General features: G+C 40.1%; 2 protein-coding genes across 4 annotated transcripts; one reads left to right on the top strand and one right to left on the bottom strand.

The window, feature by feature from the left end:
* The first annotated feature begins 23 nt into the window (after positions 1 to 23).
* Positions 24 to 10,926, top strand: LOC113525856 (MOB-like protein phocein). Of its 3 annotated transcripts, XM_026912463.3 has the most exons (10): positions 24 to 125; positions 216 to 364; positions 2,142 to 2,303; positions 6,016 to 6,078; positions 7,733 to 7,833; positions 8,050 to 8,092; positions 8,267 to 8,353; positions 9,330 to 9,409; positions 9,670 to 9,781; positions 10,277 to 10,926. In XM_026912463.3, the coding sequence occupies exons 2-10, from the start codon at positions 362 to 364 to the stop codon at positions 10,406 to 10,408; spliced, it is 783 nt and encodes a 260-aa protein (XP_026768264.1). In that variant the 5' UTR covers positions 24 to 125; positions 216 to 361; the 3' UTR covers positions 10,409 to 10,926. The 3 variants fall into 3 exon arrangements, with proteins under 3 accessions (XP_026768264.1, XP_026768263.1, XP_026768262.1); XM_026912461.3 differs by lacking the exons at positions 24 to 125; positions 216 to 364; positions 2,142 to 2,303 and adding an exon at positions 4,848 to 5,002; XM_026912462.3 differs by lacking the exons at positions 24 to 125; positions 6,016 to 6,078; positions 7,733 to 7,833; ... (3 more) ...; positions 9,670 to 9,781; positions 10,277 to 10,926 and adding exons at positions 2,389 to 2,478; positions 2,579 to 2,785 and having other exon boundaries at positions 207 to 364.
* rftn2 (raftlin family member 2) lies at positions 10,887 to 27,554 on the bottom strand. The gene is made up of 9 exons (XM_026912459.3): positions 26,985 to 27,554; positions 18,337 to 18,517; positions 17,022 to 17,130; positions 16,621 to 16,786; positions 14,963 to 15,181; positions 13,999 to 14,105; positions 13,602 to 13,705; positions 13,443 to 13,521; positions 10,887 to 12,422 (listed from the first exon to the last, which is right to left on the bottom strand). Exons 1-9 carry the CDS (start codon positions 27,121 to 27,123, stop codon positions 12,222 to 12,224), a joined length of 1,305 nt encoding a protein of 434 aa, XP_026768260.3. The 5' UTR covers positions 27,124 to 27,554; the 3' UTR covers positions 10,887 to 12,221.
* Positions 27,555 to 27,832: the final 278 nt, after the last annotated feature.

Below are 27,832 nucleotides of genomic sequence, written 5' to 3'. Positions count from 1 at the left end.
GAAAAAAAACGCGAGGTCAGGGGTTGACATTGACTCATCCCTGTGCAGGGTGCACTGGCTAAAATAACGTTTTAGCAATGCCTATTCAACAATTCTTCAATATCTCCTAAGCTAATTGTTCAGAGGTACTGAGCATACAAGCCAGCGTACATTCATTGTGTTGTATAGAATTAATAATAATAATAATAATAATCATCCTGTAACATTCTGTTCAGGCAGTGTGCAGTTCGCGCATGCGCGGTTGGGCTTCTAGAGCTTTCTTCACGTGGGTCGCTCGCCGTGGTGTCTCCTCAGTGCCACTCGCTTTTCTTTGCTCTTTCACTCAGCCAGGACCTAGAGCTGCTAAAGATTCACTGCAGACATGGTAAGAAGACTACCGATATGTTCTTATTATTTCAGCAAGGCTGCTAACTTTCTTTTCTCGATATTAAATCTAACTACCAGAAGAGGATCTGTCTTTTTTTTCCTCCTCGTCTATCAGTTTGGCGAGTTAACACACAGTGCAGTGATGATGTACCCGGCAAGGTCATCATGCAGCCATCAGGACCTGATGAGATTTAGAAATAGTAGCATGGATCATATTGCTGGATCTTTGGATAAAATCCTTCATGTATATTGAGGTACCGAGACTTTCTGGATAGGATCTGGAGACATTTATGCTCTCTAACACGGGTGTAATGGATTAGCACACGATTTAATAACTGGTATACGTCCTTGGTTTTATAAACTGCTCTACAGCTGCTGCACTGCCAGCTTTTTTTTTTTTTTTTTATAAATGCTAGCCAGTTTCTGCCAATCTGTGCAGTGTGATCAGCTGTCACATGGTCACTGATTATGTCTGTTCATTTTTATAACATGCAGAGACACGTGTAATGTTCGACTGTCTAATTAATAAATTAGATAAATAGGTAGGTAGAAATAAATAAATAAATAAATAAATAAACGGCACTGATACAGGTGAGTCGTATGTGCGCGCGCTCTGTCTACATCCACTTCCGGGTTATTGCACGTCACGTCACTTCTCGTCGCGTCGCACGTGAGGTGAATCCTGGATTCTCTATGTGGGAAAAAGGAAGATAATTTATTGTCTTTTCCCCCCCTCTCTTTTCAGACTATGTTATTTAGTATGTTAAATATATATATATTTTTTTTACTTAATCTTTACTTGTAACATTCTAATTCTAATGAAACATTCCTTTAATAATAATAATAATAATAATAATAATAAAAGTCCTGGATTCTCTGTGCATCACCTCTGATAGAGAAGCCATCAGGTCACATCTTGTGTAGTGGACATAGATTAGGGAGCATTTCGAGATCCACTATGAACTCTTCGTTCGGTGGTTAATCATCTTACACTTTGTTCATATTTAACTGGTGATGAAAGACTGAGTAGAGTTTAGGTTGTTGTGGACTTTCTGCAACTCTTAGTCTATTCCTGAAAAGAAAATAAACCAGTTGTGGAGCACATGCATCCAAACTGGCTCTTGTGATAGCTGTGTGCTTATAAGTTGATTTGTATAAAAACTGCTGAATGAATGTAAATGTTGAGGGAGTTTGCATCGCCTCTCCCTCTCCCCTCAGCTGTTTTTTTCACCAGCCAGTTCTTTCCAGAAATTTTTGTCTGCTTTAGCCATAGAGGATTATCTTGGTGTCAGTGTCCTTTGTCCTTCACCAAATTGGTAAACATTTACAAAGCCTCCAAATTCTATCCCTCCTCCCCTCATCCCCCCATAGTACTCTGTCCTTGATCCTCCCCTCCCTCGCACATGACCTTCACTCAAGGACATCGGCACACTGGTTATATGCAGCTGGTGTTGCAAATCTCTCGTTCTGTGGCCTTAAGGGTTTTCAAAATTAGGCTCAGTGAGACAAGCAGTTTGTGATGGGGGGTGGGGGCGACCCTGTGATGGACTGGCGTTCCATCCAGGGTGAAATCAGTGTTCCTGGGAAAGCCTCTGGATTCACAGCGACCCTGACCAAGATAAAGCTGTTACACAAGACGAATGAATGAAATGCGTGTAATCCTGCAGTCTTTAGTGCCCTCTGCCCCCTACTGGAGCTAATGTGGATGTGACCATTGTTTCATATCGTCTCACAAGACTTGTCTCAGCCGGTTATTATCTTTTACCTTTCCTTAGGCTAAGGCTTTCCGGAAATTTCTCCCCATGTTTGACCGAGTGTTGGTGGAACGGTTAGCAGCAGAGACTGTGACGAAAGGAGGCATCATGATTCCAGAAAAGTCCCAAGGCAAAGTGCTGCAGGCCACAGTGGTGGCTGTGGGACCTGGAACCACCACCAAGGTGTTTATTGTCACAAAAATGTTTCTTTTATGTCCCTTTTAGTGCAGGGAGATTTTTAAAACCATATCATTGCTTTTTCTGTCAGAATGGAGCTGTAACGCCTGTTAGTGTGAAAGTTGGAGAGAAGGTTCTACTACCAGAATACGGAGGCACGAAGGTGGTTCTTGATGATAAGGTACGTGTCTTCCTGTATTGTGATAAATTTGTGATAATTTGATTCTGCTCATAAACATTCATAAAACCTGTTCTAATCATTGTGTAATTTTCAATTCTAGGACTATTTCCTGTTCCGGGATGCAGATATTCTAGGAAAATATGTTGAGTAATCCCTGGTAGTGTCCATTAATAGCCAAGCTTGTCATCCCAGAGGAGTAGTTGCTTCTTTTTCCGGTTTTTTGTTTTTTTTTGGTTTCTTTTCTATGTTGTCAATTGTAAATAATCATGATCATACTTTGTTATATTAATAAAGTGAATTTGGGGGACTCTTGATGTCTTGTCTGACTTTGAGACTGTATAAATGTGCTGTGAGGTTGTCTCATATTCAGTATATCAGCCTGTTTAATGCTTACCGGAGTCTGATGAGAGTCTAGCACTGGTTTAGTCTAATGCAGCCTTATCTTGTCTTCTCCTATAGTAGTAATGACACACAGGTCATATTTGCATTATTTTATAATAAGTTTATTTTATTAGTCCACTTTGATAACCACAGAAAACTGTTTTTTAGATTACTGCATATTGGATTTTTTACAGATATGAATTAACTTGGGCTTGCTCCTTGAACAGTGGGTTGTTTCTCCACCATGGTATCATACATCTGCATAAAATGTGAGCAAGAAATAAAGCCCACTTCCATGAATACAGAGGTGTGTTGTGATTAGGCCAGGACTGAGTTCAATTAGTGCCTGGCTCGTTTGCTTTTACAGAGCATCCTAGATGTTTTCTCTGAATTTCCAACTGCTTGAATTTTTTACTTGAAGTCTTTATTACCCAAATATTTTAACCTAAAATTTCAAGACTTTCATATTGTTGAATTTAGAACCAATATATTCAAAAATCTCAAGATTCACATCTTTATGGCTTCAATAAATGATGTGTGCTTAAACTAAATGACTAACATTGTGCATATTACACTTATTCACGCATATGTACATATTTAAACTAAACTTATGCGTATTAAACTTTAACGTTATAGACTGGTGTAGCTGAAGGCAGGCTATAATAAATTATTTATTCATTATAAATAAATACTGGTGTAGCTGATATATATATATTTTTTCACTGTCCACTTTAATAGGAACCTGTATACCTGCCCATTCATGCAGTGATCTAATCACCCAATCATGTGGCAGCAGCACAAAGCAAAAAATCATTCAGATACAGGCCAAGAGCTTCAGTTAATATTCACATCAAACATCAGAATGGGTAAAAGGGTGATCTCTGTCACTTTAACTGTGGCATGGTTGTTGTTTCCAGATGGGCTGGTTTGAGTATTTCAGAACCTGCTGATCTCCTGGGATTTTCACACACAGCAGTCTCTAGAGTTTACACAGAATGGTGTGAAAAACAAAAAACATCCTGTGAGCAGAGGGTCTGCTGGCTGAAACACCTTGTTGAGAGAGAGATCAGAGGAGAAAGACCAGACTGGTTTGAGCTGACAGGAAGTCTATAGTAACTCAAATAAGCACTCTTTACAACCATGTTGAGCAGAAAAGCATCGTAAAACACACAACACATCAAACCTTGAGGTGGATGAGCTACAACAGCAGAAGACCATGTTGGGTTCCACTCCTGTCAGCCAAGAACAAGAATCTGATGCTATCATAGGCACAGACTCACTGGAAAAATGTCTGGAAAAATGTAGCCTGTTCTGATGAATCGTAGATTGTAGGGATTGAATTTGGTGCCAGCAGGATGAATCCATGGACCCAGCCTGCCTTGTGTCAACAGTCCAGGCTGGTGGAGGTGGCGTAATGGTGTGGGGAATGTTTTCTTGGCATACTTTGGGCTTGTTAATACCAATCAATCATCGCTTGAATGCCACAGCCACACATTTGAGTATTGTTGCTGGCCATGTGCATCCCTTTATGGCCACAATTTACCATTTTAGGGTACACAGGATCTGTATGTTCACTGTCTTCAACTTCTTTCAACAGAAAGTAGCTAAAGCCTGCACGAAAAGTCGCTCGGTGACGTCATGCGCTAATTAGCATATTCATAACGTATTTGCATTCTGCCTAGTGTCAGCCCTGTACATGTGTTTGCTTCTCTCCTAGTCTCTGTGCTCACATACTGTATTTTAATACAGCCAAATTCTCAGTAAAACTGTTTTCATTTACATGTTTTTCTGTTTGTGCTGTCAGGCAGCGGAAAGAGTGTGAAATAGTGTCTGAGTGACTGAATCATTAAGATTACATGTTAACTAGCACTGCTCACATCCCCATTTTATAACCGCGACGTCACCTGACGTCCTCCAGAAAGTCTTTTTCTGAAAAGTAAAAAAAAAGTCGCTAAGGGTGTCTGAAAAGTCGCTAAGTTGGTAACAGTGTGTGTGTAGTGTAATGTTCACTCCGGCGCTGTTGAGCAGTAGCAGTACCACAGGCGACCGCTAGAGGCGCGCGCACGCCATTAAGTCGGTCGAGATGGTCATGGCGGAGGGGACAACCGTTCTGAGGAGGAACAGACCGGGCACCAAGGCGAAGGTACACCACCTCCGGCGGTTCTTTTAGATAAGCCAGTTACCCAGGAAACATGTAGAGAAAATATCAATACAATTTAACCTCGACGAAGGCACTGTTTCGGGTGGCTAGGTGGCTTGAAACACGGCTCGCTAGCGTTAGCAGGTTAGCTTAGCCTGCTGACTGGGTTTGTTCAGATCACTGGCTATGGACGCTAAGCTCAGTCTCTCTGTCTCTCAGTGGCTCAATGCCACTCCCTTTCCAACTGTGTTCTGATAAAGTGGTTATAACTAATCAGTTGGTTAGATAGTCTTCATTTCATCTAATCGTGTCAGACTCAACACTCTTTATCTTGCGGTATTTATTGGCCAGTTAGCTGAATGCTAACTGTAAACAGACAGACAAACTGCTTAGCCATGTTCAAAACACAGCACTCCTGCTAAATAATAATAATAATAATAATAATGATAATAATAATGATAATAATAACGCCAATGTGGCAGGAGTCCCAGCTACTTTGTTGGTTTAGGACTGTAGTAGACCTAGATCCTTGGTTTTTAGTGGTTAATTTGTTTGTTAGCCAGCTAGCCATCACATCACTCTCCTGAAAAAAACAATAGAAACCATCACAGAAATTTTAATGGTTTCCACTACAAATACTATCACAAACCATCAGCTAACCATTAAAACCATTACTGGTCCTTAATGGTATCCACTAGACATAACATGCCACCAATAGAAAGCAACAGATTACCTTTACATACCATACAGATTATTCCCATTATAACCATTAAAACCATTACAAATTCTGTGAGGGTTTCTGTTGTTTTTTTCAGCAGGGCAGTTAGTGCTCTTATCCACATACACAGATAAGTGAGACAAACACTAATTTACATTAAAATGTGTCCTCAGTCAGTACACGATTTGCCTTTAATGGTGTTTTAATGTGTCCCGAAGCTTCAGATTTCTTCCAGCCATGTTTATCGCTCACTCTGGAATATTTAATCTTACATTGTGTGTTTTCTCCACTTTGCCAGGACTTCTACAGCTGGCCCGATGAGTCTTTTGAGGAGATGGACAGCACTCTGGCAGTGCAACAGGTGGGCGTTGCTCAAAACTAAACCTGTAATGTCTAAACTTGTACTTTGTGCAGGCTTGCTTATAAGTTAAGGATGTAAACTATATTGCCAAATGTTTGTGGACACATTCTAAACATTCCAGGTTTAGGCATCCACTTTTCTGGGAATGCTTTCCATTGGATTATGGAACATGGCTGGGGGGATTTGTGCTCATTCAGCCACAAGAGCATTACTGAGGTCAGGCACTGATATCAGGCGAGGAGGTCTGGGGTTCAGTTCAGTGTTCAGTGGGGTTGAGTTCAGAAGTCTTTGCAGACCATCCAAGTTCTTCCACTCCAAACTTGGCAAACCACGTCTTCATGGAGCTCGCTTTGTGCACAGGGGCGTTGTCATCCTGGAACATGTTTGGGCCTCTTAGTTCCAGTGAAGGGAATCTGTAATGCTACAGCATACAAAGACATTCTGTACAGTTGTTGCTTTGGGGAAACACCACATATAGGTGTGATGGTCAGGCGTCCATATACTTTTAATGTATTTCAAGTGAGGGATGACTTTTCAGGGTGTATTATTTAGTCATATAGCACAGCACTGTTGAATTCTCCAATCTGGTTAATTAGATCATTGGTTCCCAAACCTTTTGCAGCCAGGGATAATGTAAAACAAATCCCACCTCAGTATGGGAATTTCATGAATATTATAAACATTTTTTCAGTAATACTGTAATATTTTTTGGAGCCATAGAGCTTTCCATTCCTGAACTTTAAGCTTGAGTTGACTTTGGTGCTTGGACTCCTAAATATAATAACTTTGATAATGTAGGCTGTGATTTCCACCACTGCAACAAAATTAAAAAAATAATTATTAAAAAAAAAATTATATAAAAAAAAAAAAAAAAAAAAAACCTTGGCCCTCTTGGCTATGCTTCATGGACTCATGGGTGTCCCTGGACCACACTTGGAAAACCTTGGAGTTAGAAGGTTTGGATTATTTTTATATAAACACATGACTTGGACAGTAGTTCCGGCTGTAACATGAATGATAGGTTTATATAAATGTGCTTGTGGTAATAAGTTATTGTTTTTATAGTAACAGGGAGTGGCGTGTATGGCGGACGTAATCGAGGCCTAATAATAAACAGACTTTAAAAAAAAAAGTGTTAAAAAAGCATAAATTTTTGATTATGGTGAAGTTTTCTGTGGGGGGACGATTTAACATTTTTGGAAGGAGTCTCCGATGTTAGTGTTCGGTAACAGTCCAGGGTAAACCTGTTGCTTTAAGTTTTCTTATCCTGGGAGCAGTTTCTCTGTCCCATGCTGCAGTTGTCTCTTATTAACTTCAAGAGAAAGTGAATGAACAGCTGTTTATAACTGCTATAAAGGAAATGATAACAGGAACAAGACAGTGAACAACATTAAATATAATCATAAACTGAAAAAAAAAAAAAAGTATGATGTATTTGAATGAATAAAATATTTTTGGCAAATGGCTGTGGAATAAGAGGAATAAAACATTTCAGGATGTGCTTTTATAGAAAAATAATCAACAGGGTTGTAACGGTATCGCATCACACACCTTTGTTGATTATTTTCCTATAACAGCACTTGCTTTATGCTGCTCTTTATGCCTGTGTTATGATGTAACAAGGTGATAACAGTCTCTGTTGTGACCTTTTTAGTATATCCAGCAAAATATTCGCTCGGACTGCTCCAACATAGAGAAGATCTTAGAGCCTCCAGAAGGACAGGATGAAGGAGTGTGGAAGTACGAACATCTCAGGTAACTTTCACTTTTAATCGAATACAGTGAAACGACACTGATGAGGTGGCACAAGACGAATTTAGACACAACTGGTTCTATTCAATAACACAGTATATGTGCTTGATTGCATGCAGCTCAGCTGACAGTGCTATAATGAAATCTTAACTCTGCATGCTACAGACTTCAGAGTCTGTTTTTCTTTTCTCTTAGTGACATTGTTTCATTGTTTTATAGGCAATTTTGTCTGGAACTCAACGGCTTGGCCGTAAAACTCCAGGTAATCTCCAGCTGTAATTTGAACATTGTATAAAGTAATGCTCAGCCATCAGGTACTGCACAAACAGGTAAAATAGTGGCACCACCCATGTTGACCCAATTTTGTGCCTTTGTGTACTGACTAATTGTCTCTGTTTCCCTTTTAATGGTTTGTTCCTGCACTTTGTGCGGGCAGAGTGAGTGCCATCCAGACACGTGTACCCAGATGACTGCCACTGAGCAGTGGATCTTTCTTTGTGCCGCCCACAAGACCCCAAAAGAAGTGAGTATAATGTGTGCCTCTCCACAGGTGTGTCCGAAACATAAAAGATGCAGTGCTTTGCAGTGCTACATATCCCATAATGCAGTGTGTCAGCCAGCCTGTAAAATAGTGGAGGAGACAGGGAGCAAAAAAAGGATTAATCTACATTAGCCGATTTTCCAAGTCAGTTTCACTGTGGATCCGCAGCATTTCCTGCAAATACATCCTGGATGGGGTGGCACTTTATCATAGGGCACTATGCACAAACATATTCACACATGGGGGCAATTTATAATAGCCAGTCAACCTACTGTCGTGTTTTAGGGAGGTTGGAGGAAAGAATGGGACATTTAGAAACGTAATTTTTAGCAAGAACTCGGCGCAGCCTGGGTTCGATTCCCGGAGTGTACCAGTGCCGGTCCCAAGCCTGGATAAAATGGGAGGGTTGCATCAGGAAGGGCATCCGGCGTAAAACTTGTGCCAAATCAAACATGTGGACCAGCGATCCACTGTGGCGACCCCCAAGGAGAGCAGCTGAAAGAACAACAACAGTTATTCATAGCAAGAACTCACTGACATTGTCATGGAATATTCACTATTGGACTTTAGGTTTAGTCACTGTACCGTATATCGGGAACCTGCACACGTGGTTGAGTATGCTGCCTTTGAAATCTCAAACCTAACAGGTTTTCTAACAGGTATCTTAATAACTATCGAAGCGCTACCTTATAACGAGTCTTCTGTTTCAGACACATCTGACTTCTCTGATCTCTGATATAGACTCCCCAGTTTCTGTCACTGAAAGGAACACTTGTCGAATCAGCTCCTTACATTTCTGTAATCAGAGTAAACTCGGATAATCCATGACTCTTCCCTGATATCATTGTAGTGCCTCGAACTGTAACAGGACACGTAAAACATGCTAACAGTACCTGAAAGCTACTACAGGATCACTTTCTAACAGCATGTCACATCTTTTTCTCTTTCTCCTATTCAGTGTCCTGCCATTGACTACACCAGACACACTCTGGACGGCGCAGCATGCCTTCTCAACAGCAATAAGTATTTCCCTAGTCGGTGAGTGCTTCCACACATTCCTTGTATTATAGATTGTGGATAAACTAGTCGGACATTGTTCGAACATTTACAAGGCAAACCATGCAAATTATGATTTCTACCACTTTTTAGTCCTACTCATAGTAGCATATTTCTATGTTGCTGAAATCTAATTTGATTTGCACTACATTACGATTATGTTAGTATTTTGTAGTTATTTATTTTTTTACACTACTGGAGAAAATCAGTATGCTGTGCTTATGAGTGTGTTCTCTGTACAGCGTCAGCATTAAGGAATCGTCAGTGGCGAAGTTAGGCTCAGTTTGCCGTCGCATCTACAGGATCTTCTCCCATGCTTACTTTCACCATCGCCAAATATTCGACACATATGAGGTCAGCAGACATTTTTTTGGCATATTAAATTTTTTCTTTATTTTCTCTCTGTATCTCTAAAAGGTTATGGCTCATGAAACGCTGCATGTACAGAATTAAAGGAAATCATGTTTGAATGGCATTCTTTAGCTTGATCAGTAGGTGGCATCCTGTGACAATATTTAACCAAAGCGGTAGAGTACAAGGACTCACTCCATTGACATTAAGGAAAACCATGGCACAATACAACAATGGACACAATATTGCCACTCTTAGTCCTTGCATTTGGGAATAGGCTAGGTAGCACTCTTGGACAATGCTTTGGTTAGAGTGTCTGTCCTGTTCTAATGGTAGCATTGCATGTATACTTTTTGGAAGTAATCCCTTAATGGTGTTTATTGGATGAGAATACCAGGAAAGTTCTTCTAACCAAGGAACAGTGGTACTTCTGATATCGTACACAGGCAATAATTGTATGAAAATTGTGCGTCACCCTCTTGTTCACATCACCTGCAGAATGAGACGTTTTTGTGTCACCGCTTTACCCGCTTTGTGATGAAGTACAGCCTGATGTCTAAGGACAACCTGATTGTGCCCATCATGGAGGAGGAGAACCAGAGCGGCTCTGCGGGAGAGAGTGAAGCCTGACCTCCACCTCTGCAGAGCATCCTGAACAACTGGAATTCAGATATACACAATTAAGGCTTGTTTTTTTTTTGTTTTTTTCCCCCTTTCATTTTTTCATGTTACATCCAGAGAAGGGCCCTTGTACATACGTCTTACTCTTGCATTCCAGCATAAGAATCTGATAAACTGCAAGAGTCTCTCCTTTGCTTCTTTTCATCCTATATAAACGAGTGTGGTGATATTCACCCTTTCTTTACTTGTTAAATTATTGTGTGGGTGGAGGTGTTTTATCTAACTGGTTCTTCTTTTTTCTTTTTTTTTTTTAAATTGAACTAAAGTTAGATATTACATTATGATAGTAATAAAACACACCTCATACCCAGAGCTGGCTCTGAGCTGTACTGTTCAGTGTACTAGCGAATAGATTCAGTAGCTTTTCATGTTTGTCATGTTTATGAATAGACATGCAAAACAAATATGTATAAAATGACGAGCAAAATGAGGGAATAACTGTTTTAATAAAATATTAACTCCAACAATACGTGTTGAATTACATTATTTAAAATACTGTCACTGGTACATTATACTGGTCACTTAAAAAAATTATCTTACAGAAAAAAGGACCTCAGCATTTCATGGCTTATTAATCCTATATACAGCATTATAATATTCTACAACCTGTATTTCTTTATAGTGTAATTTAAACCAAGATAAACACAGTCACTAGGGAAAAAAGTATGAAATGCAGAATGTTAACAGCCTTCTGTCTTTGTGAATGTGACTACAATCCATCAGTGTTAACATTCTGAGTAGCGATGCTGTACAAAGTCAAGTTAAATATCCTGCAGACTCACTCTGATCCAGCCAAAAACATAATACTTGAAACATGTATTATACTAAAGTGAATGAGTGATTAGTTAGATCACACACTGGTCTTTTACTAAAACACCGTTTCCATTAACAATCCTTCCATGCACACGAACTTGTGTGAGAACTAATACGTGCATTACTTTACCTTTTTGAACTGTGAACTAACACCAAAAAAAACAGGACCTTCTGTAGCACCACCTGAGTTCAAAACTGCACACAGATACGCAGCCTCCAGTCTGATATTTTTTTTTGAGGTATCAGATGGGGTGAACCACATTAGGGCCACTGCATATGAAAAATTTACTTTTCCATAGCCTGGCCCTAAAAAATACCTTTTAAAATCCAAAAGAGGATGGCATTTTCCCTGACTGTTTTGACTGCAGAGCCTGGGCATCCTCAGTACCATAAAAAGCAAGTCTGAAATACACATATTAAGCGTTCTCATCCTGCAGCAAGCAGCAGAGGAGCCGAGATGAACCTCAGTGACCAAGTCAAATGTAGCTTTAAGTCTCTGCAGGTGTCAGGAGGACAAGAGATGCTGACTGATGTGTAATTCGTGAAGAACGAGAAAGAACATCAACTGAGTATTGTGCAAAAGTACTAAAAAAAAATAAAATAAAAAAAAACAGTGAAGGTGTGTGACAGTGCAGATGTGTGTTGGAAGCCTTTACAGAACATCCTGGTAGTGTGATGGATGTGTACTATGCAGCTGGTTAACTTGTAGGTCTGTCATGCCTTGCTCTAAAAGGTATAAAAATGAGATGAAATCCACCCCATTAAGAAATTATGGCTTTATAAAATTATCAAAAGTGCTATACGTTTATCTATATAAGAATAGGTTTAGAGTAAATGCAAGGAAGCTTAACCTAAATTATTCATGATATAAAAAATCATTTCTCCCACAGCACAGAGCTGAGCATCTTGGATCCGGTTCTCTATTGAGACTGTTCGTTGTGTGGGTCGATCACATACAGGTGACCTCAGCTGCCCCGTCGTCCTGCTCGAAGCCGCCCTCCTCCAGCTGAGACAGGGCGCTAGGATAGCCCCCTCCAAACAGAGGGAATCCTCCAGTGCCCCCTGAACTGGGGGAAAGCTCCTCTGAGTGAGCTGCTCCCATCCCTCGATTCAAAGAGTGACTGGCCTTCTCTCTCCGAGTACAGCTACCCTGAGACACATGAAGGGGCAGAAGGAGATTACTACAGTACCTGTGTTTAAGTGGGACTGAGTCTGCACATTCATAGCAGGCATTCATTAATGCACCTAAAATTGAGTTTAAAAGTAATTTTTAATAACATTCCTATGAAGTTGTATTATTAATTATATCACAGTGCTGTTGAATTTTGATTGGTTGTGGCTCTAATAGGTTTATATTAATGAGCTTGTAATAATACTAATTTGGTCTTGGCCAATTCCCACCCACTAGCCAGCTCTTCCCTATCATACCACAGGTACCAACCATGACTGGCTAGCGTCACTCTAATCTGACGGGGAGAGAGAGTATGCCATCCCTCCCATCCAGAGAGCACTGCCAGTTTTGCTTTGTTGGACTTCAAACTTGTTATCTCCAGAAGACTGGGTGCATGCTTTTCTGTTTATCCTGCGGTCAAACTTTCTATAAAGGAGGAGTCTCAGATGTCGGCACTTTGTAACAGTTAGTACATTTTCCACCACAGGAAAGTCTTCAGGACTGAAAACTTTCTTAGTAACATTACAGGCTTTGTTTTTCTTTCTTTTTTTTTTTTTTTTTTTTTAAATCTTATTAAAAGTAAAAGAGAGGCTAGTGAGAAGAACTGAGAACTCTTTAAAGCTGCAATAATAACACAAGTGATATCAGGAACTATCTTGTCTCACAGATGTTCCACATCATGAAAAGTAACTATAAATGGTTAAAAGTCATGTTCATTAATAAATTAAAAATGGTCATTGACATTGACACAAATTGCTGTGGTATAAGAGAAATAAAACACTACTGGACATACTATTATTGCAAAATAATCAATAATTCGCTTCACATTCTCTCCATTGTTGATTATTTTCCTATAACAGTGTGTTCTGTGGTATTTTATTCCTTAAGTATACAAGTTTTCATGTCTGGCTAAAAGTAGTTTCAATTTGTTTTAAAATTGATATCACTTTGGTGTCAGTTTATAACCTGCACCATTTAAGCAGAAAGTCTTTGCCGTACCTGGCTGTTCTGTCGGATGGAGGGGGATTTAACAGGCCTCTGCAGGAACACCACTTGTTTAGTGGCAAGATTTCCCTCACTGCAAAGAAAAAACCCTGCAGTCATAAACAAAAAAAAAGGAGGAGAAAGATGAGTCTGAACAGTGTGCATGTGTTTTACCTGTCATGGCGAATGATAGGCGTGGGCAGTACACACGTCAGTAACCAACCGAACTCAGCCAGAGTGTGAAGGAGTGGCCCGTAATCCGTCTTCACATCAGAGCCCTGTAACAGGCACAAAATCACATGCTTCACCAGCCAAATAACTATTACACATCTTCAAAAAAACAAATCTGGTATGCTCAGAAGTTCTGTGGAGTATGTTTCAAGGTGCTCTTTGGTGAGGAAAAAAATTCAAGGCACACTTCCACTATATTTATATGTTGGAAACACAGTATGTTGGATAGACATGAGTGTAGGAGATCAAGCTTTCTATTTAGGGTCTACCTTTATTGACACCGACACACTACACTGTGTATACTCATCAAGTATAACCTTTATGCAATGCTTTTGCTGACCTCAATAACAGTCCACTGTTCAACAACAATAGTGTCATTGGCAGGAGGTGCAGGACTTCTCTCCTCATACACAAACAAGCCCTCTAAAGACCTGGGCACTGGATCACCTATAAACAGAAAAAATCCCCTCATCATGTACCTCAGCTGATATTTGGAATGGTATCATTCAGTCATAATAATCACATGGAAAATTTGTGAATATACATTTCCACATAACCATGTGTGTACCATTATGTACTCATATCCTAATGCACAGAAACAGCAATCATGTATTTATTTAGCTGGATGTACTGTGTATGAGTTTTATTCACTGTGGTTATCTACCATGAAATGATTCAACATTAAACTGGTCTCATTACGTCAGTGCTGAAAATGTGTCACTGACCTACTAAGCAACACTGAACTACTTAGAAGACAAATGAGGGAACATGGCCCTGCTCTTGTATTAGCAGAGAGAGAGAGAGAGAGACAGAGAGAGACAGAGCTGTTATGTGTGTGCTCTATCATGTTCTATATTTTCAGACCCCAGATGTCTACACACACACACACACACATCTGATTTAGCTGTTATTAGTCTGGTGCAAAAGAGGAAGTGAGGTCATGAGGTTGAGATGTGAGCACTAAATATAGTCACTGTGGTAGAAGACAGACGAGATGGGGAAAGGAAACAAACCAGAAACAGACATTGAGAGGATGAAGACAATAAATTTGGGAGAAAAAAAGGGAAGGAAAAAAAAAAAAACATAATACAGAGAGCACATGAGTCAGTCATATCAGTCAGATATGAAGTGTTTTTAGTCAGAACTGCTTTAATTTTTACCTTTTTTAAGGAAGAGAGCAGGGAAGGGTTTGCCAATCTCTTTGTTTTACAACAACAATTTAGTACTTTTTCCTTTTTATCATAGTTTAATTGTTAGACAAATTTTTTTGGCTGAAATCTCATGACTTAGGCAGAATAAGTTACCTTTAGGTGTGTCCCAGTACACAAAAGAGTCAACTAATGACCAGCCTTTGCGGTAATAGGCTGCTGTCAGCTCGAGCCAATCAGCCTCCAGACCGCTGACGACTTGGCCCTTCCTGGACACGCGCATGGAGAGTGCCCCTTGGTGGTAGCAGCAGACTAGTGGATCCAGCGGAACACAACCTGGAGCCCAGGAGTGAAACAGCACCAGCAACCTCAAATCTGCAGATTTGACAACACAGAGGCACTGTAAGACCCTGCCAATGGAGAAAGTGATGTGTTCCTTAGCCTTCATAACAAGCTCTTTACTGAGAAGTTGGGAGACTGGCAAATACATCAGGACAGCAGATCAAGAACCTCTTCATTTTCAAAGCAGGAGAGTAGCAGCCGAGCCCTACGATTGAACAGAGCATACTGCCACAAAGAGGGTGTGGAAACGGATATCAATCTCTAACACTAAGCTGACATGACATGTCAGTGGAGCGGTCAGATCAAGCTAAAAATACATTACAGGTGGATGAGCTTTGATTAAAAGTGAAGAAGTGTGAGAAATGTGGCCAGAGTATGGGTTGTGTGTTTGTAGGCACATCTAAGCAGATATTTGCCTAGTTGATTTAAATGCTATAGGTTTACAGCACAATGACACCAGATTCTCTTCCATAGTGATATGTTTATAACACGTAGTACTGTTTGATATAATTGTGAAAACAGTCTGGTTCCTCTTAAGGGTTCTTCCTTAAGTTACCTCAGGCGGTTTTTCCTTGCCTCTGTCATCTCTGGCTTGCTCATAATCTAAATTTACATCCAGATTTCTGTAAAGCTACTTTGTGATAATGTTTATTGTTAAAGCTACAGGCAAATAAAATTGACTGGTTTGATTGTGTTTCTGTCCTTTTTTTTTCCATTGTTGGAGTATGTCAGTTATACAAGCCAGCTACAATCAGAGAGAAACATAACACAGAGACATAGAAGGGTCTTTTGGATATAACTGAAAGTGCCACCTAAACAAACCAAACAGACAGAATCTTTAGTCTCAGAGTCTTAATCTCTCACAGTACTAGTGAATTACCAGCTATTTTGTGGTTAAAAAGAACCTGTTGTATTCTGGATATGCAATAAACTGTGTGGAAAAGGTAAGGACCTTAAATGGCATTTCGTTTAGATTACCTTTCCTCTCTAATTTTAGGGCTAGACAGATATTTTAGTATATTGTATTTTCTTTTAATTTAGGTTAGTTAGTGGCCCAAATTTTTTTTGTCTTGCACATCCTTGTCCCCAAAGATACCATCCTCTATAAGCATTTACAGCTTGAAGTGAGAATACATCAATTAAAATGTGATATATTCAAAAGGAGATGGTCTGTAATACTCACATAGAGTGCATTATCACAAGTAACTTTTTAAAGAATACTGATTTGATAAGGACCTCCTCATCACAAGCCTCTTTTGCCAAGTTAAGCAAAACATCAGGGACGTGATGGTGACAGGTTTCAGGACAATTTGCGTCGTATGCAAGAAATGTTTCATGTCAGTCAACCTCACACATGTTCACTGCATAAAATTACTCAGACTGGTCTAAAACTCTGGACCCTGTACCTGCCCCAATACCAATACTCAACAGTGTATTGACTGTATGGAGATGGGACTTTTGAGATGTGTAACCTGGACCATATCCACCGTCTTCCATGTCTCTGTCTCCTGGTGGAGTGTGTGGTGGGGAGCGACAGCTCCGTCTGGGACTCGCCACTCTGCCGTTACACCTCCCTCCTCCTGCCTGTTGGAGCACAGAGCCCACGAAGCGCACGCCTCCCCGAGCATTACAGTTAACCTGAACAATCCACAAATGCACAGTGGCAGCTTAAACATCAGTGACACATAGCTACTTGTGCATGTGATGTGTGTAAACAATTTTGTTTCAGTAAAAACAAGAAGAACCTTGCAGGTTTTCGTTAATTGTGTAAAGATTTATGAATTGGGGGAAAAACAAAAATAGGAAAGAAATTAAATGCAGCACCAAAAATGGTCACAAAATGCATTTATATACACACTGAGTAAACACTGACCCGGTCTATAAGTGCTCTCACAGTGTCACTGGTCAGGGAATCTCCAGGCAGTGGCCACTCCTCAACCCTCAGCACTGGCACACTGTGAAACACGGCCACTGCATTCTTACTGCAACAAACACAGGCCCACACACAACATTTTCACGTAAGTGTTTAGGAAAATTCCACTCTGCACTGGGTCTAATAAAACGTTGTTGGTGTTCTAAGCAAGGATAGGAAAAGAAGTCCACAAGGTGACTGCACGCACGTTTCTCACAGAGGGCAATGTCATTTTACACAACGTCCTGCTGCAGAGCCTGTGAAATGCATGACCTCTACTATACTTGAAGGTCATGTTTGATTTGTCATGGTCTGCATGTCAGCACATGAGGCTCATAAAAGGCTCAGTGGGTTTGCATGACATGCCTAAGTGTTTTCCTGCATGTCCAAACAACTCTCTAGGCACAAGCTGTTGCTTCTTACTTTTTCCTCTACTACAATGCTAACTACGTCATGCCTCAGTAGCTATGCCAACCTAGATGCTTCTCTTTCTCTTGTTGGTTCCTGTGTATTCCATGTTTACACCTTTGTGTGGTCTACAGTCTCCTTAAAAAGCTCCTAATTCATCATATACTGTATTTTAGACTAGGTGGGCTGAGATTAGTCTTCCTATTCTGCCCTGGATACAGGATTGATGATGGAGGAAGAGTCAAATTTGAGTAAATTTGACAAGGATACACAGGAGGAGATTAAAGCAATTATCTAATAATCTGTTCACTCTTTGTGTATGCGTACTCCTGCTGCTTGATGTGATTTCGGTGCCTGATTCTGTCATACTTCAACCACTCTGGCTCCTCTCACCTGACCAATCGTGATGCTCTACTTCTGTCTGGAGCTTTGTGGAGTTTGACAATCACTTTCTGTTGCTGTGGATGTTTCCACATGGACACCCTAAAGAGCTGCACTTCCCCAAAACAGTTCCAAGACTCTCCCTTGCTTCAGTGGATAATCTCACCTGGATACGGTAGATTTGTACGCAAGAACTGCTGCTGTAATCATAGAGAATGTCCTGTGCTTATTCCAGAACTCTATATACTAACACTGAATATCCCTTCAACACATGTGCTATTTGCCTTTACGCTTCTTAAACTGTATTCTGTAATGATTTATAAGAAGAAGATGGGTTCCATTTTGAGTCTGGCTCCTCTCAAGTATGTCATTTCAAGGAGTTTTTCTTCACCACTGTCACCTCTGGTTTGCTCATTAGGGATCTAAATCTAATCTGGAATTATGTAAAGCTGCTCTCAATCGTTCTATACAAATAAAACTGAATTACCTGGACCGTGGTCTGGTCAGGATGGCCCGGTAGAGCAGGCTGCAGGGCAGGGAGCGTGTGCGGCCAACAGAGAGGATGATGGGATGCAAGGTGACCAGCACATAGCCCTGAGTGTAGTATGGCTGCAGGGCCTGAGGCAGCTCACACAGAGAGGACAGATACTGCACTGTGGGTCGACTACCTGAGAAACACCAAATCATGCAAAATAAATATGAAAAATCCAGTCTAGCTGGCTACATGTGTGCGCACATTTATGACATCGAGGACTGTTCCTTTTGGAACTGTTCCTCATTACGTTCATTAATTTGGCATTATTTGAAAGCAGAATCACATGGATTCTTCTCAGCAAAAATGCCCACTGATTGAGTAATATTCATTCATCTTCAGTAACCGGATTATTCTGGTCAGGGTTGAGGTGGATCTGGAGGCCATAACGAGAATACACCCTGGATGTGAGGCAAGCCCTTTGAAGAGCATCACACACACGCACACACACACACAAGTTCTTTCACACCTAGGTGCAGTTTAGAGAAGCCAAATTAGAGTAGTGAGACAGTAGCAAGGGACTGTTAGTTAACAAAAGTCACTCACACACACACACACACACACACACACACACACACAGAGTGATCAAACACAAGGTAGTGCCAGTTTGTTGTTTTGGTTTGGAGTTGTAATGAAATGAATATGGGGGTCTTTCTACATCTGTCTCAAGTTTCTGGCAGAGCAGCCCTTCTTGCTACACTAACCCCAAACACACTTCCTGCATCCACAAAAGAGCTGCTGTTCACAGCATGCACACATGTACACATTCCCACAACATTCCAACATATACGCAACACACAAACACACTTACGCTAAAACGGTTTGCCATTCAGTTTTTCATGTATGATTAAGGACGGACAGGCACAGACATGAAGCAATTCAAACTAAATCTCCTATTCAAATTTCACCTCAAACCACACTTCTGCTTCCTCATGCTTACAGTCATTTAAGGATAATCAGACTACTGTGTCTGCAAGCAAGGTCTCATGCTGGCCAGAAATGTGTCCCTGTCACTGCATGCCATGTGCCCAAGATCAAACCTGAGCCAGCAGAGACATGGAGCTGACAGCCCATAGAGGAAGGAGAGAGCGTGTTTTTATTCGCTGGGCAACAAGAACAACACCGACCTCAGAGAGGGCTGTGCTTTTATTCCCCGGGGACTCCCTCTCATGCTCCCTCCCCACCTCCATTTAAACTCGCACACTGAGCCCTCTGTTCTCTGCTCATCAAGCAACAGGGAGAGGGAGAAGGAGAAGGAGGAGGAGGCAGCGAGGATAAGATGCGAAGGAAAAATGGGAGAACTGCAAAGAAAGTGCAAGTAAAAGAATGAAAGAAAATGAAGTAAAGAGGCTGAGGTGAAAGAAAGAATCATGGAGAAAGAGCAAGTGAAGACTGAAGATGAAGTAGCGAGACTGTGAGGCTGCAGGGTTGCAGTTTGTGGGGAGAGGAGAAAAGCGAGGGGGGGTGGGGCGTAGAGAGAAGGGTGAAAGAATTTATGGGAGGTTTTATGGTGCAGAAAGAGTTTGAGGGAAAAGACTTTGTGTATTAAAGGAACATATGGGAGGGTGAGACAGACATGTTGTAATGATGAAACAGAAGCTGCAGTGAGGAAAAACTTTATGTCTGCTGCTCCTAACTCAGAAAAGAAAAGTTGAAATATAAGGGATGAAAACAGTGTCACTAACAGTGTCATGTAGACGCAGTTCACGTTAATGATTACACAAATATAAATTTTATGGGCCCAATGGCATTAATTTGAAAACCTGAAATCAGAAACTAAAACAGAAAACTCTTAATGGCCTCTGCAGGCTTCTGTACCATTTGCATTAGCCAATCACTAACTCCCTGATCATGGTTTTGAGTCCCAAGGTGATAAATTATAGAGGAATTAGTAGCCAGTAGTTGGTTTGAATCCACTTGTCCTCTTTAGGGAAGGGCAAACATCTTTCTAAGACACTTTTCACTTATTTTCACTTATTCCTTTAATTTGTCACCCATTAGTGGCACCCACAGTGGCATGCAGTAATCTCAAACAACTCAGTCTAGTTACACTAAACTCAGGTTCTCATGTGCGTTCAAAGAACAAACCTTATTTTGAATTGTTACAATTAGTTCATCTGGCACATATCATTTTATTCTGGATTTGTTAAGGGACACAAGAAGAACAAGGCCCAGGTCTTAATATCCAGAGCTGATTCCTCTTCACAAATACTGATTCTGGATCAGCATTTCTATTTTTTAGATGCTTGGTGAAGAACATCCCACCACTAGCCATACCTTGTCTGAGAAAATTGCCTCTAGATCCATTACACATGAAATTCTGCATCAGAAAAAGACACACACTACAAGAGAAAGAACGATCCACTACAAAGAAAGATTACAGCTGATTACAGGGAGATTGAGAACTGGCAACCCAGATGGCCAGGTTAGAGACATCATTAGTTTGGACACTTTGTTACACTAATCAACCCCTCCTGACATTTTATATCTTTCCAACATGTATATGTCCCCATACTGAAGGGCAGTTTATCTTTGCACCATTCTCGCAGTCCTTGACTTGGGTAATGCAATCATGCTTGTACATGGAGTTGTTCTTTCTCTTTCACAATTACTAACCTAACTGAAGTCCATTCTCAATTGTTAGCTTTCATCATTAGAATGAGTGGACCCTAATCACTTCCATCAGCTGTAGGCCTCTTGACTACAAAGAAAGTCAGCATTCTGGGCTCCTCAGTGGCACAACAGAAAAGCATTCACCCTATCATTTGAATCTCTGGCTTGGAGTCCAAGATAGAGCGTGAGGAATGGTATTACTCTCTCTGTCAATCAGTGCGACACCAGCCAATCATGGGCGTCTGCGAGCTCCTGTATGTAGAAGAGGGTGGACAGCGCTTTCCCTTGAGTGTATTCAGCTCCCTGTGACGTAGCATGAGCAGCAGATTGAAAAGATGTGATGGCTTCAAATGTCTTGGAGGAAGCATGTGCTTGCCCTCAAGGTGGTAATTCTTATGTGATAGGTGAGAGTTTGCTAGTGGGTATGAATTGGTAAATGACCAAATTTGGAGAAACTGGGGTAAAAATAAAAAAGGTCACCATTCTGAATGAGCTACATGTGAATACAGCAGCCATTACACCACATCAAATTGAGCACCAAACATGTATTCAGTTCTGATCCATATCGAATTAACTGAATCCCCAATGCTGCAGCTGTTCAGCGAAACCGAGTAGGCGATTAAGGCCAGTCAGTTTTAATCTGTCTGTTAGCTATATTACACCACAACATCTGGCCTTCCACAAGCAAGGGCTTTTCTAAAACTCTACTAGACACAGTGATTTAACATGAGTCAATTAGATTTTAAAATACTATTCACCATCATTTTCCTCAATTTGCTACACACTAGCAAATTGATTGTGGGACACTGGTGGTTCAGCGGTTAAGACTCTAGTCTAATGATCGGAAAAGCTGTGAGTTTGAATGAATAAATGTAAATGGCGTTGATGAAAACACTGCTAGAGTTACGTACTGCTCTGTACTATTGAGCAATGAAGAAAAAAAACCATTTGAGAATGATTTACAGCTGCGCAATAAGTTTTGACTTGTTTGGGCCCATGCTGGTTCAGCACCATATACTCAACCGCCGTGGGCTAAAAATACCATGTATAACGTATAATTTACAGACCTCTACAAGCAGTGAGCAATTTTAACTTTGGCATTGTATAATGAGGCTTATGAAGTTTAAATATCTATAGACACTTCTGTGAATGAATAAGCTTGGAAATTAAACTTGTCTAGAGTCAGGAGACAGACTGATAGTCTAGAACTTGTGGCAATGTCAGTGTAAACATTCTCAAGGAGTTTGAGTGCGGTGCTAATCCCCTCACTTACATTGCGATAGCTATGCTTCTGAACACATGGCTCTGAGGAGCAGTGAAGGCAACCCAAAAGATGAAGATTCTTGTTATTGTGGGTAATAGCTTTGTGGCAATCAGACATCAGCCAGCATTAAAAACACACATAAATACATGCTCGATGCCAGAGAGGGCTCCTGCTATTGTTTATCCAAACTAAATCATTCACAGAACAGCCTGATTTCACAGGATTATTTGAAGTTGAAATTGTTAGGCAGATGTGAGAAATCTCCTTGCATTCCACTTCTCATTTAGATTTAAAGGAAACATAAGCACTAATTTGCATCAAATCATCAGTTAACTTCCTCCTCGACCATTCCTGACCACTTAAATCTTCACAAGCACAGTATCTTGGACCTCAGATCCCTATATTCTTAAAACTGAACAGTATGTAATAACAGGATGCCAGTTCTTTCTTGTACAACCTTAGTCATGTATATTTTTCTTTATTCTCTCTCTCTCTGAAATAGGCTTACAGAAGATACAGACTTTACAAAATTGTGCAGGACATAAAGTTCTGTCCAGCTGTGGCTCTGAAATGAGTGATGTCCGAATGGCTGGGTTCAATCTATGTATCAAGACTATGATATTCAAATATTGTTTTGTTAATTGGTTTTCAGCCTGAAGTCATTCATTTTCATGAATACCTCTTATAGCTGCTGTGAGTGATTTTTTTTAGCATTCAAGAAGATATCACTAAAATCGATGCTTATCGAGAAAATAAAATCTAAAATCAATGCTCTGAGAAATAAAATATGTGATTGCCCTTGGCTCTATAGAGCAACTAATCACAGTCCAGCTGTAGTAACCAATCAGGAAACTGTACAGACACCCCAGACAAATACAGGCTATAAATGGAGAAGAAGGAAACTACTAATTTGATGTAGTAGAAGATTATAACAGCTTTGACTACTTTCAAAGGGCTTCAAAACTCTGGCTTCACAGGTCATTGTTGTTTTTGGTAGATCCTGCACTTTGCTTTCATAATCTTTTAATGTTACCTAGTAATTTTAGATGTTATCTTTACTATTTAGCTTTATTTAATTTAGTTACATTACGTAGCTATGTCCATAACCTTTAATCCAGTGAAGCAGCTGCACACCTAAATAATACCACAAATTCAACTGCAATAGGTTTTTAAATTTCGCAATCTGAAATCTGGTATGCAACTGCTTAAACAAATGCTCTGCTGGTCTCCATTATTATTTTTCCTCACCACTGAACTGTTTGTGTGCATGTCTTTGGTGGAAAGAGTTGAAAGTGGAGAGATGTCTGAATGGAAGTCAAGCCATAGCTGCTAACACTGCTAACAGCAGCTTTAATGGGAAAAACTGCACATCATGTTACAACCAGACATCAGACCATCATGGTGGTGTGATGGCTGAAAGATCATCGCCTTGAAATACACACTCACTGTCCACTTTAATAGGAACAGCTGTGCACCTACTCATTTATGCATTTATCCAATCAGCCTAACATGTGACAGCAGTACAATGCATAAAATCATGCAGATAGAGGTGCAGAGCTTCAGTTAATGTCCAATCAAACATCAGAATGAAGAAAAAGTGTGACTTCTGTGACTAACTGTGGTTGTTGTTTCCAGATGGGCTGGTATGAGTATTTCAGAAACTGCTGATCTCCTGGGATTTCACACACAGCAGTCTCTAGAGTTTACATAGAATGATGCAAAAAAAACAACAGCAACAAATAACAAACAAACAAACAAACAAACAAAAAACCACATCCTGTGCGCAGAGGGTCTGCAGGCTGAAACAGCTTGATGAAAGAGATCAGAAGAGAATGACCAGACTGGTCTGAGCTGACAGGAAGTCTATAGTAACTCAAATAATCACTCTTTACAGCTGTGGTGAGCAGAAAAGCATCTCAGAATGCACAAAACATTGAACTTTGAAGTGGATGGGCTACAACAGCAGTAGACCACATTGGGTTCCATTCCTGTCAGCCAAGAACAGCAATCTGAGGAAGTTTCATACACAACAGTCTCTAGAGTTTACACAGAATGGTTCAAAAAACAAACAACAATGAGTGAGCGACAGTTCTGTGGGTGGAAACGCCTTGTGGATAAGAGAGGTCAGAGGAAAATGGTCAGATTGGTTTGAGCTGCCAGGAAGGATATAGAAACTCATATAATCACTCTTTACAACTGTGGTGAACAGAAAAGCATCTCAAAAGGCACAACACATCTAACCTTGAAGTGTATAAGCTACAACAGCAGAAGACCACATTGGGTTCCATGCCTGTCAGCCAGGAGCAAAAATCTGAGGCCTACATCGGCACAGACTCATCCAAACTGGACAGGTGAAGATTAGGGAAAAGAATCACCTCGTCTTTTTCCAGTCGTCAGTTGTCCAGTTTGAGTGAGTCTGTGGTCATGATAGCATCAGATTCTTGTTCCTGGCTGACAGGAATGGAACCTGATGTGGTCTTCTGCTGTTGTAGCCCATCTACCTCAAGGTTAGACGTGTTGTGCATTCTGAGATAAAGAGTGCTTATTTAAGTTACTATAGACTTCCTGTCAGCTCAGACCAGTCTGGTCATTCTCCTCTGATCTCTCTCATCAACAAGGTGTTTCAGCCAGCAGACCCTCTGCTCAGTGAATATTTTTTGTTTTTCGCACCATTCTGTGTAAACTCCAGAGACTGCTGTGTGTGAAAATTCCAGGAGATCAGCAGTTTCTGAAATACTCAAACCAGCCCATCTGGTACTAAGAACCATGCCCCAACTAAAATCACAGAGATCACACTTTTTCCCCTTTCTGATGTTTGATGTGAATATTAACTGAAGCTCTACACCTCCATCTGCATGATTTTACACATTGTGCTGCTGCCACATGATTGGCAGAAATGAGCAGGCGTACAGGTGTTCCTGTTAACGTGGACAGTGAATGTAGGTTGATATTTATACAACCAAATCATGTGCAGTGTGCCGTCTTTGATATAAACATTTCAAATAGATGTAGTTCCCAGATTCTGTATGGGTTCACTGGAACAACAACAAAAACAACAACAGCAGGACTAAGAACTGTGTACACAGTCTACACTACAGGAATGTGGACAGGAATTTTCTGTGTAAAGCTTTCATGTGAAAAGCACCACTTTTTTGCCTTAATGCCAGGAGAATGAGAATGAGAAGAGCCATCCTGACCTATTTCTAGATTTGACCCTGCCGTTGCTATGAGAAATGGGAAGATCCATCAACTTCAACTGAGTTGTGCCAACCTGTCACATTTATACACTGTAATACAAAGATTTAGGAATTTCACTGGGTAACATATTTAGTAGATTTACATATCTGAAAAAGATGACATCAGAAAAAAACAGACTTAAATCATATAACCATGAATCACGAATCTCTGCCAAACTTCTCCAGACGCTTGTCAAAAAAATCCTAAAGGATTCCAATAAGAAATTTGTACAGGATTCTAATCAGAATTTTTTTCATATTTTGGAACTATTCTTATAAGACAATTCCTACAGGAATCATCAAGACATAAATATCCTGTAAGACCACCTCTACAGGCGTTTTTTTTTTTTTTTTTATGGGATCCATCTGGGTTCCTATTCAGGCCTATATGGGAATTCAATGTGATATTTTTAAGAATTCCAGCATATTTTTTTTTTGTTACTAAAGAAATGGCACTTTTTTGAGTGTGTCTCGCAATTTGATTGAAAACCATTAATGACTAATACAGATTAAGATGTTTAAAGGATGGTTTCTTTATATATATATATATATATATCACACACACAGCACTGTGCAAAAGTTTTAGGCACATGCAAATAAATGCTGTAGAGCAAAGATGCTTTCAAAAATAATGAAACTAAATATTTCTACATTTAATAAAATACTATAAAGAGCAGTAAACAGTAATCAATGAAACAAAGTCAATATTTGGTGTGACAACCCTTTGATTAAAAAAAAAAAATAGTAGTCTCAGGTACAATGTGTGCAGTTTTATAAGAAAATGAGCTGTAAGTGTTACTGAGCATCTTGCAGAAGCAGCCACAGTTCTTCTGGAGACTTTGACTGTCACACTTGCGTCTTATTTTTGCAGCGAAACCCAGCAGCCTTCATTATGTATTTTTGTCTGAAAAGTGTCTCTTATGTAATCTGCTGCTTTCTTTACTGACATACAAACATTTTTCTGTAACATTTAATTTTGTGATGGAAAACTAATGTTTGGAAATCTAAAATGTTTTTTACTGAATCAGTAATGTAGAAGTCATAAAATTAAAATCTATAACAAAGTTTTCACAAAAAAAATAAAATAAAAAATAGGGTGCCTAAGACTTTTGCACAGTACTGTGTGTATATATATATATATATATATATATATATATATATATATATATATATATATACACACATACATATATATATATATACACATACATATATATATATATATATATATATATATATATATATATATATATATATATATATATATACACACACACACACACACACACACACATACATAGCACACTCTGTAATTTCCAGTAACTCCAACAACTACACATTATTTCCAGTAAAATACAAGTAAAGTTCCAACAGTATTGTAAAACTCAAATGAGATCCTACAGGACAAAGTGAAATTCCAATAGGATTTTTTTTTTCTTGAAAAGGGGATGAATCCTAGTGTTACTCGTGAACAGAAAACCCAGACGTACCTTCTAGGCTGAAGTCCAGCAGCACGTACTCGTACGCGGTGTCGGTTTTGGTCTCCACTTGCGGTCTCCTCAGGGTGGAGTAAATTTTGCCCGGGCTGCTGTCCTCAGGCTCCTCCAGTTTCCGTAGCCCACATCCCATCGTGGCGGGATCTCCGGCGCGAGCGCGCACTCTAGAACCCGAACCTGGGCAGCCGAACCCTCTCCCGAGCACGCGCAAATGAGCGCGCTTTCGGGCACGCGCCTAATTCTCCATTCTCGGTTCCGTAAACACTGGACCACACAAAGCGCTGCGCGCGCCCGGCGGAAAAAGTTCAGCCGCAACTTAAAAAAAAAACAGACTGGGAAAAAATTTTAAGAAAAAAAACAAAGGTTAAACAGTCAAAAGTGAGAAAAGTTGTGTAGAGAACTGATATCCAGCTGCGCTCCGGCTATTCTGTGCTCAATAATTTTGTTAACTTGAACTCTAAAGCGAGGTGAAGAAATGGCTTCCATACCAAACGCGCTTTAGCAGTTAAAACAAAAACCCAAACTCGTGGCTGGAGAAAAGAGGGGCGGGGAAACGAGGCGGGGTGAGAGCTGTCTGGGGAGTGCGCATGCGTAATGATGGTCCAACCCGTAGACTATATATCTTAAAATGGTCTAAAAGACATGCAATAATGGGGTTTTTCTTACAGTATGTACTGTATATGCTCCACAGGTTACAGGCAAGGTTTAATAGACTTTCTAATAGCCCTGGATTGAATGAAATGTGAAAATATCTAGTTTATGCTACATACAGTGGAGATCAAAATTAGAGAACAACCTACAATTTCCTAAATTTCAAGGTCACTGCTTAGTCCTATTTGAAA

This window comes from Pangasianodon hypophthalmus, chromosome 5, assembly GCF_027358585.1.
Source record: "Pangasianodon hypophthalmus isolate fPanHyp1 chromosome 5, fPanHyp1.pri, whole genome shotgun sequence".
NCBI classification, from domain to species: Eukaryota; Metazoa; Chordata; class Actinopteri; order Siluriformes; family Pangasiidae; genus Pangasianodon; species Pangasianodon hypophthalmus.
Note: the sequence above shows the minus strand (reverse complement) of the source record. Positions and strands in the feature narration are given on the sequence as shown.